This window comes from Pelophylax lessonae (assembly GCF_965119305.1).
Source record: "Pelophylax lessonae genome assembly, chromosome: 2".
NCBI classification, from domain to species: domain Eukaryota; kingdom Metazoa; phylum Chordata; class Amphibia; order Anura; family Ranidae; genus Pelophylax; species Pelophylax lessonae.
In genome coordinates this window covers 44,831,971-44,842,625 of record NC_138769.1, presented here as the reverse complement: position 1 = coordinate 44,842,625, position 10,655 = coordinate 44,831,971, and the positions used below count along the sequence as shown (strand labels likewise).

General features: G+C 45.0%; 1 protein-coding gene across 3 annotated transcripts in view; it reads right to left on the bottom strand.

Moving 5' to 3' along the window:
• Positions 1 to 3,017: 3,017 nt before the first annotated feature.
• The window catches only part of PRDM15 (PR/SET domain 15), a gene marked incomplete at its 5' end in the record, with an annotated part of 78,274 nt that continues 70,636 nt past the window's right edge, over positions 3,018 to 10,655 (bottom strand). For all 3 annotated transcript variants that reach the window (XM_082245762.1, XM_082245763.1, XM_082245764.1), the window contains 2 exons: positions 3,018 to 3,833; positions 8,721 to 8,927. In XM_082245762.1, the coding sequence (XP_082101888.1) occupies positions 3,333 to 3,833; positions 8,721 to 8,927 (708 nt within the window). In that variant the 3' untranslated portion in view covers positions 3,018 to 3,332. The remainder of the gene's footprint in view (positions 3,834 to 8,720; positions 8,928 to 10,655) is intronic.

The following is a 10,655-nucleotide window of genomic DNA, read 5'->3' as shown; positions in this document are numbered from 1 at the left end:
CACTTTTTATGCAAAATAACCTTCACTTGAAGCCCCTGAAGTCAATAAACTGGAGGGGTGTCATACATATAACCATATAGCAGGCATCATGGTCAGGGGCCCACAAACCTGTGGCCATATACAGATAAAAGTGATCTCAGACTGTTTCAGCCATGTTGTCAAGTTTTAGCTCCGGCTTCTTTTACCATTTCTTTGTACCTGTCCTCCTTTCACCTTTTTGGGGCACCAGTTTTGCAGCCAACTTTCCTATAACCTCATCTCATACAGCCATGGTACAATGAAGCTTGATGAATAATAAACAGTTCCAAAGGGGAACCTAAACTTAAATATTACCTAATCTTATTGGGGTGGTTATAGAGGAAAAATTGGCTGCAATACTTTTTTTCTGGAGAAAATGCTGCTTTAAAACCAGACCTCAGATATTCAGACACGTGGTCTCTGGTGAAGGAAGCAATGGTGTAGCATGGGTTGCCAGCACCAAGCAAGAGTTGTGCCCCCTAAAGTGTGAGCTGTTAGCACTTCCTGAGTCCTTTTCACCAGAATATATTCTGAACGACATAAATCTATTTTTTACAGTAAATATAGTAGGAAAATCTGTGCCTTACCAAGTTCCTATGTGTCTGGACATTCTGATCCACATACACCCTGCTAAGTGAGCACCCCCCCCCACTCTATACCGCACCTCCCACTCCTATACCCCACCCCCTCATTGTGCAGCTCCCACTCTATATACCCCACCCCCTCATTGTGCAGCTCCCACTCTATATACCCCACCCCCTCATTGTGCAGCTCCCACTCTATATACCCCACCACCTCATTGTGCAGCTCCCATTCTATACCCCACCCCCTCATTGTGCACCCCCCACTCTATACCCCACCCCCTCATTGTGCACCTCCCACTCTATACCCCACCCCCTCATTGTGCACCTCCCACTCCTATAACCCTCCCCCTTATTGTGCACCTCCCACTCTATACCCCACCCCCTCATTGTACACCTCCCACTCCTATACCCCACCCCCTCATTGTGCACCTCCCACTCCTATACCCCACCCCCTCATTGTGCACCTCCCACTCCTATACCCCACCCCCTCATTGTACACCTCCCACTCCTATAACCCACCCCCTCATTGTGCACCTCCCACTCCTATACCCCACCCCCTCATTGTGCACCTCCCACTCCTATACCCCACCCCCTCATTGTGCACCTCCCACTCTATACCCCACCCCCTCATTGTGCAGCTCCCATTCTATACCCCACCCCCTCATTGTGCACCTCTTACTCTATACCCCACCCCCTCATTGTGCACCTCCCACTCTATATACCCCACCCCCTCATTGTGCAGCTCCCATTCTATACCCCACCACCTCATTGTGCACCTCCCACTCTATACCCCACCCCCTCATTGTGCACCTCCCACTCCTATACCCCACCCCCTCATTGTGCACCTCCTATACCCCACCACCTCATTGTGCACCTCCCACTCTATACCCCACCCCCTCATTGTGCACCTCCCACTCTATATACCCCACCACCTCATTGTGCAGCTCCCATTCTATACCCCACCACCTCATTGTGCACCTTCCAATCTATACCCCACCACCTCATTGTGCACCTCCCACTCTATACCCCACCCCCTCATTGTGCAGCTCCACTCCATACACTACCCCACCCCATTGTGCACACCTCCAGTCCCTCCACCCCAAATCCATATAACCCTCCTTCCCCCAGGCTCATTGGCAGTTGAAGGAGTTCCAGTTCCCCCAAAGAGGGAGCATGTACAGACCCAACCCTCCTGCCTCTTCTCACCCAAAACCCTTCCTCATTTTGCACCCAGGGCAACCACCCCTGTAGCCCCGCCCACACTCCACCACAGGAAGGGAGGATCAGAGTTCAGATTAGCTAAACTTCCCCTACAGTGGAGATCATGTGAGCAAAGGCACAAACAAGCTGAAGTTTGACATGCTAAAGTATAGCCAGCAATCCCATTAAGATCCGTATTCTGCTCTAACAGACAGGAACTATAGGGAGCTTTAAAGCAACTCTGTCACCATTAGACCCCGGTTTACACAGATGTGATTTGTAATGTGAGTAGGATCGCATTGAATCGCATTACAAGTGAAAGAAGAAAAAAAAAAAAAAAAAACTAAGCACTCCCTGCAAAGAAAACCATTAAAACTAACCCGTCCCACTGCAAATCTTAAGCAACTGACACTTCCAGGTGTCATATTCTTGATCCTCTGCGGTGTGCTGTGGTTTCTTCCACCAGCCCCTATCGGGTTGATTTACTAAAACTGAAGAGTGCAAAATCTGGTGCAGCCCCACATAGAAACCAATCAGCTTCCAGAGAGTTTTTTTGTCAAAGCCTAACTCAACAAGCTGAAATTAGAAGCGGATTGGCTACTCTGCACAGCTGCACCAGATTTTGCACTCTCCAGTTTTGGTAAATCTAAAGCTGGATACACACTATCCAACTTTTATGGTTAGATTTCCTTCAGATTTACCTTTTCTATGTAGTGCAGGGGCCTGCCAGATTGCATACAAATTGAAAGTGTTTAGGTTTGATCTCATATTATATGGTTTTGGTAAGTCTAAAGGAAAAAGTCTTCAGAAAATCTTATAGTATGTATGGCCCATAGGTCTTTGTGTCCTCTAGTGATGTGTGGACCAGTGGAAGGAACCATGAGTGAAGAGGGAGACTGAGGATCCAACACCCCCAGAAATGTCCATAGTTCTTCATAGTTCTTCAGGGGGAGCAAAGATCAAGAGCGTGGGCGGCAGGGCAGGTAAGCATTATTTTCTTTGCAAGTAGTGCATTTTTTTTTTTTAAATAGCAGCATTTTAAGGGTTACAAGAAAACTTTCTGAAACATTTTAACTGCTTGTTGTAGATACTGCTCCTCAGTATGCCTGTGTGAAACGAGTCTTGAAGAGACAGTAAACTGCTGTTATTAGGTTTAGGGGGGGGGGGAGGGGAGGGGGCAGAATAATAATACTAAAATGGCTTCATGTCGACCATCTGCAGCAAAGCATTTATTCACAATGGATTTCCAGTCTTCGGCTACATTTGGCAAAAGAACGCATAGCCTACAACGTCATAGCGGAATAAAAATGGCTCCACAATGGTCAGCCTCTTATTCCACTTTTAGACCAGGTCAGATGAATCATTTCTACCAGTCCATCATACCCATTTAATACTGCCGAGAAGCAATTCTTCCATCTTCTCGTCTCAATACAGTAACACATTTCAACATAAAAAGAAAAAAAAAAAAATGTCCAAATAATTTAAATAAGTCTAGCAAGTTCATAGTTTAGTCAGCGACCAGATCACAGCTTAGTAACTGTACATTGGCTCCTGGGGATCAGCTTCACCCGTTTGGCCAGCTTGTGTCGGGGAAGGTTCCTGCTCTGTTTGTTCTGTAGGCGTGTCCTCTGTAGAGGGCGGAGTTTCACCCACAGTTACTGCCCTCCAAGTAAGAGGTCCCTCTGTGGCAATTTGACCTCCGAGGGGAGCTATGGAGTTCACAAAGGTGGTGAGGTTAATGAAGTGTGCTACGGGGTGCGAGCCAGCGGCCTCCTGAGACGCGGTGATGGCCAGCTCAGCTGGCCGGTTATGAAGCACGGCGCTGCCGCTCACAGCATCGAAAGTCACGGTGAGGATGGAGCTGTCCAGTTGGAGCTGGCGGTCAGAGCCAGTCAGGTGGCCCACAGCCACTGGCTGCAAGCTAGCAAACTGTGCACCCGCTGTGGTGGTGATAGGAGTTACTGTGATGTTGGTCAGTCCCACAGTGCAAGACGGGGTGGGGACGTTCCCGTCACTAATTGTCACCACAACCTGCAACAAGAACAAAAATTAACAGGAGGGGAGTCAAACATATATCAATTACTGAATCTTATTATCTTTTTAAAAAGGAAATAAAAATAAATCTATGTTTTTATTTATACGGATAAAAATAATAACCCCCTTTTTTGCCAATGTAACTATGTACATACCATAACTGGATAACACCCCTGGAAGCTGGCAACGCTACTCCAATGATCTCCACTTGCTTCCGGGTCTGAGCGGCTAGTCTAATGTATTGTGAACACAAGAAGTTGGCTGCTCAGCACGGGGCACCATCCAGAGAATGTAAGCAAAGTGTTCTCAGATTGGACAAGGTGGAGAGTGTGATGTCCCTGCCCTGCCCCTCCATCTGGTCCAATCAGAAAGCCCTTTGCATGCATTCAGAAAGTGCAAAGCATTCTCTGAATGATGCCCATGCTTAGAGGCCGACCTCCTATGTTCAGAATATATCATGCATATGATCCTATATGCATGCATGAGGCCGACCACTCAGTACGAGACCCAAAATAAAGTGGAGATCATTGGAGTAGTGGTTTCTACTTCAGTGATTTCCACCTTCCAGGGGCATCAAACAGGTATGGAATTTACAAAAGGAAAGTGACCAGCCCGTGAAAAACAATTAGTCTCTTTCACCCAGCGCTTCTGACAAAACAGTGCAACAAAACTAATGTAGGTTATTGTAAATAATAATAGCTGGTGCTATATTAAATTAAAATTATACACTCATGCTTCTATTGTCCATATAAAATATAAATATATTGAATATTAAACCTATAAAGGATTTGAATGACAGAGGAATACTGTCCTATCGGAAGTGCTGCTAATGTGGACATTGTTTAATATTCAATACATTTATATTTTATATGGAGAATAGAAGCATGAGTGTATAGGTATGGTATATTGTTATACTGATCCAAGCTGACCAGTGTAACTGTAAAAATATACCATACCTGAAATTCATCTTTAAAGTACAAGTTCACCTTTATAAAAAAAAAAAAAGGTAACAAAAAATATGCAGCATTTTTTTTTGTTAGGAGCCTGTAAAGCAGCCTTTTTCAACCAGGGTGCCCAGGCACTGTGTGGTGCCTTGAGTTTTCTTCAGGGGTGCCTTAGCAAAATGCCTAAAAATTAATCAAAAATTTGTATACAAGCCAGCAGGTGGATCAAGACTGCCTTTTAGTTACACAAAGCAATGCGTTTCCATTATGCACCATTACGACTTCTAGACATTGGGGTCCGAACAACCAATGACGTCATCAGTTGATAAGGAGGATGTCTGCTGCCTCCACAGAATCCTTGTTTGACCCTCCCCTGCCCCTCTCCCTCAGCAGTGGGGTGACATTAGCTGACTGATGCAGGGAAATTGAGGGAGAAGAGAAACATTGGAATACTAGTCAGTACCAGTGTGCAAAAGTATATTTGATTTGGAAGAATAAATCACCTCTAACGTTGGGTGTCCTACATGTGGATTTTGCTGCATCCTATAAAGCTAAAACAATAGTTTTTTTACATTTTAGAATGGGGGTATCTAGAGACTGTCCATAATTTTAATGGGTACCTTGAGATTGTCTAAAATTTTAAAGGGTGCCTTGACTGAAAAAAAGGTTGAGAAATACTGCTGTAAAGCATTGCACCCGGGATCAGCAGATCGTGGGCGTAATGCCATGGTCCTGCAAGACTGGCTGTGTAGCTGTCTGTCCATACCGCTGATACGGGTTGAGAACTACAAGCCGACAACCGCATCGACACCCAACAGACAACTGAATGAATGACGCGGCCAGGTGGGCGAAGCCCCGCACAGCTGCGTTCATTTTAGATTATGACAGTGAGCGGGGAGGATCCCCCACTTGCTGTCCAAACGGAGGATCGGGGGCAGGTGCATCTAACATTTTACATGTTACACCCTGAATATAGGACATGTTACAAAAGGTGAACGTATCCTTTAAATCAGGGGTCTTCAAACTATGGCCCTCCAGTTGTTCGGGAACTACAATTCCCATCATGCCTTGTCATGTCTGTGAATGTCAGAGTTTTACAATGCCTCATGGGATGTGTAGTTCCGCTGGAGGGCCGTAGTTTGAGGATCCCGGCTTTAAAATGATGTAGGGAACTGAGTCTATATAGCAACTGTAACCCTTTTCCCCTTTTGCTTCCTAAACCTCTCCATTGATCCTGATCACAGGCAGTATCTGTGGCCAGTAGTGAGCTTGAGACAAGAGTGGGCCAAAAACCTGAATATATTTTCAGCTGTCAACATATGGGTCTACTGGTAGTTTCCACATGCAATTACCTATGAAGTTAGCCTCAACACTTGGACATACAGTCCGGTCCATAAATATTGGGACATCGACACAATTCTAATCTTTTTGGCTCTATACACCACCACAATGGATTTGAAATGAAATAAACAAGATGTGCTTTGATTTATGAAAGTCTGCAGTTAAACTTTCACTTTTTAATACTTGGTTGCAAATCCTTTGCAGTCAATTACAGCCTGAAGTCTGGAACGCATAGACATCACCAGACGCTGGGTTTCATCCCTGGTGATGCTCTGCCAGGCCTCTACTGCAACGGTCTTCAATTCCTGCTTGTTCTTGGGGCATTTTCCCTTCAGTTTTGTCTTCAGCAAGTGAAATGCATGCTCAATCGGATTCAGGTCAGGTGATTAACTTGGCCATTGCATAACATTCCACTTCTTTCCCTTAAAAAACTCTTTGGTTGCTTTCGCAGTATGCTTCGGGTCATTGTCCATCTGCACTGTGAATCACCGTCCAATGAGTTCTGAAGCATTTGGCTGAATATGAGCGGATAATATTGCCCGAAACAGTTCAGAATTCATCCTGCTGCTTTTGTCAGCAGTCACATCATCAATAAATACAAGAGAACCAGTTCCATTGGCAGCCATACATGCCCACGCCATGACACTACCACCACCATGCTTCACTGATGAGGTGGTATGCTTTGGATCATGAGCAGTTCCTTTCCTTCTCCGTACTCTTCTCTTCCCATCACTCTGGTTCAAGTTGATCTTGGTCTCATCTGTCCATAGGATGTTGTTCCAGAACTGTGAAGGCTTTTTTAGATGTTGTTTGGCAAACTCTAATCTGGCCTTCCTGTTTTTGAGGCTCACCAATGGTTTACATCTTGTGGTGAACCCTCTGTATTCACTCTGGTGAAGTCTTCTCTTGATTGTTGACTTTGACACACATACACCTACCTCCTGGAGAGTGTTCTTGATCTGGCCAACTGTTGTGAAGGGTGTTTTCTTCACCAGGGAAAGAATTCTTCGGTCATCCACCACAGTTGTTTTCCGTGTTCTTCCGGGTCTTTTGGTGTTGCTGAGCTCACCGGTGCGTTCTTTTTTAAGGATGTTCCTAACAGTTGATTTGGCCACACCTAATGTTTTTGCTATCTCTCTGATGGGTTTGTTTTGTTTTTTCAGCCTAATGATGGCTTGCTTCACTGATAGTGACAGCTCTTTGGATCTCATAGTGAGAGTTGACAGCAACAGATTCCAAATGCAAATAGCACACTTGAAATGAACTCTGGACCTTTTATCTGCTCCTTGTAAATGGGATAATGAGGGAATAACACACACCTGGCCATGGAACAGCTGAGCAGCCAATTGTCCCATTACTTTTGGTCCCTTAAAAAGTGGGAGGCACATATACAAACTGTTGTAATTCCTACACCTTTCACCTGATTTGGATGTAAATACCTTCAAATTAAAGCTGAAAGTTTGCAGTTAAAGCACATCTTGTTTGTTTAATTTCAAATCCATTGTGGTGGTGTATAGAGCCATAAAGATTAGAATTGTGTTGATGTCCCAATATTTATGGACCTGACTGTACATCTCCAAGATCAAAACATTCAGGGGTATGGGAAATGAATACGTCCATGCACACCTACACAGGTTGAACTGGATGGACTATTGTCTTTATTTAACCTCAACTACTATGTAACTATGTATGCAACTATCGTAAGGTTTCATCACATGCCTAGTTTGTATTGTCTAGGTTCACTTTAAAAACCTGCAGACATCTCCACCCTCAATTGCAGAGACTCTGATAACGAAGGCCAGTCATACATGTATCAGCAGGGACCGGCTGAATTTTAATCCATGTATGGGCAGGCTGGTTGTACACAAGTCAGTCAGTCAATCGATCGACTAATGTACACCCAGTCTTTTGGAAAATTCCCTCTTGATCAGCGCCGGAGATGCGGAGTGTATTCTGATGGCAGGGAAATCTTCCCGCTGTCTGAATACAATAGCTCAGCAGGAGGGAGTCTTTTTTTTGTTCAACCCGCTAGTTTAATAAAAGAAAAAGGACGGCCCAAATCCTAGTAGACGCTATCTTTTTTTAGTTCAACCCAACAGGCTGAACAAAAAGAACTAAGGAGCTCGGGAGAAGATCCTTCACTAACAATCCGATGTTAGTACGGCAATCTCCCTGACTGAGCTATTGTGACCGCCCCCCCCCCCCCCCCCACCACCACACCTTTCGGCCGGTTTCTGTCGGACTGGCTGCTGTACACACTGGACGAATTTTGGCTGGTTTCTATTGAACCGGCCGATACCGCCTGATATTCGGCCAGTGTGTACAGGGCTTAAGGGTCTGTGTCAACAGATTTGGGCTTGCTGTAGCCGCTGGTCAATGTATTTTAACAGAGAGGAGAGTCCCACTATCAGAATGCAATGTCGCAGTGGGGGGGGGGGGATTCCATCATCCACCTCATTTCTGTGGATGAAGGAAACCATTAACGAACAAAACAAAAAGAAAAAACAACAATCAGTCTATGGCCAACTTTGGTATTTGCAGCCAGCCAGGATGGCGGCATAGAGGTCAATAATCTGCACCCATAAACTCAGGGTCTTACCTGCTGCAGAGTCTCCACAGCGGAGCCATCCTCCTCCGCAGCGCCACTTGTGAACTCAACCTCCTTGCCGCTGTACTCAGTGAACTCAGAGTCTTCATGTGTTACTTCTTCCTCCTCTGTATCTTTATCCTGGTCTATGTGGGTTCCAGCCAACCGCAGTGATTTATCTGGCTCAATTTCGTCATCTTCTTCCCCATCCAGAACCGGCTAAAACAGACAAAGATATCCCCACTGACACTTACAGACAAGGTAAATTACTAAATATTACAGTGATTTTGTATTTTTTAGTGAAGCAGATCATGTAGGTACACAACACCTGCAGTGTGCCCTTATAAGAAAAAGATGGAACTAAACCCCTCTATCGTTTTCAGCCAAGGAAGCGGCCATCTTGGCCTCTGATTTTCAACTGCCATGGTGCTGCACATTTGATTAGTTAGGACACCGGACATTTGATGGTTTGACAGTTTGGTTGAGAGGACAGCCAATGTGACAATTACATTCCCAGCACGTGCCGGCAAGGTAACTATTTTTGAAACTGGTAAATCGATGGGTTTAATTCCACTTTATGAAAAAAATAAATAATCAGATTTTCACTCAGAAAATATTCACCGGTGAAAGTGACAGTGAACACCAAATTATTCCTAGTGAACCCATCACCAACAAGACATAAAGCTATTTTGTGTATTGACCAAAATTTCTATGATTTCCCCATCACTGCTTCTCAATTGGATGTACAATGGATCCCCAACACACTTGGCACCCAGTGAAAGATACGTGAACAGTCAGATCTGATGGGCCATCGAGTGGATTCTGATTACCTGGAAAAAGCTTACTGATGATGCGTCAATCCCTGGAAATCCTTGTAGATAAGTCATCTCCTCAATCGGCTCAGACATAACCTAGCGCAGAGTAGGGTTACCTTTAACACATATTTACACTACTATACTGCTACTATGGGGTCAGTGCACCCACAGGTGATACTTCACAATGCTTAAGTATTTTGGGCTTGCAGTGATTAGCTAGTATAGGAAAAGGAAGGTGAAAAAAAATGCACCCCGAGAGGAGCTTTCGGGAACACGTAACATGTTCCATCTCTATTTAGATTGAAACATGTAACATGTTCCTGATCCTGCAGCTGCTTCCTGATTCCCACACTCCCATGGACAGAAGGTCCGGGGTCTTCTCCCCAAACCTGCTGTCACCATTTAAAAAGAGCGGGGCTCTGCCCACACAGCTGCGTCATTCATTCACAGAGTTCTGTGAATGAATTAATTAAGTACCGACCGCTATCTGCTGATCATGGGTGCAATGCTTTCCAAGGCTCCTACAAAAAAAATAAATAAAATTTTTTTTGCAGGTAACAAAAAATATGCAATGTGCATTTTAGGGTTGCACCAAAACGGCCCCCCCCCCCCCCCCGTGAGTACAAGTACTGATACTTTCATTCAATCACTCATTGATACTGAGTACGGATATACCTTTGCAGTGCGATTTGAGCCCATACAAAATGAATGGGCTCAAATCGCACTGCAAAGAATCACATGCGATTTCAACAGGAATGTGGTGCGAGTCCTGTCCAAATCGCGTGTGGTTTCTGGCACTGCTGCGTGAACCCAGGCTGAAGTCACCATGACAAGTTTTCCTGAAAAAAAAGTGACAGGGGAGGGATCTACAGCTGATTGACAGCCTCAGCTCTGTTCCTGTGTGCAGGGGGGGGGGGGGGGGTTGTTGTCCCTTCCTTCTTCAAATCAGCTCTCGGAGCTTTCCTCACTGAGTTCTGCAGGAGTGTAACTTCAGCACTCCGCCCCCTTTTTTCTGACCGCTCAGAAAAACTTTATAATTCGGCACTTTGAACAGATGTAGAGAAGAGAAGACTGCAGATAAACATGTACAACTTATGCAGGAGAATTTGTTTCATCTCTGTGTATCACCTGA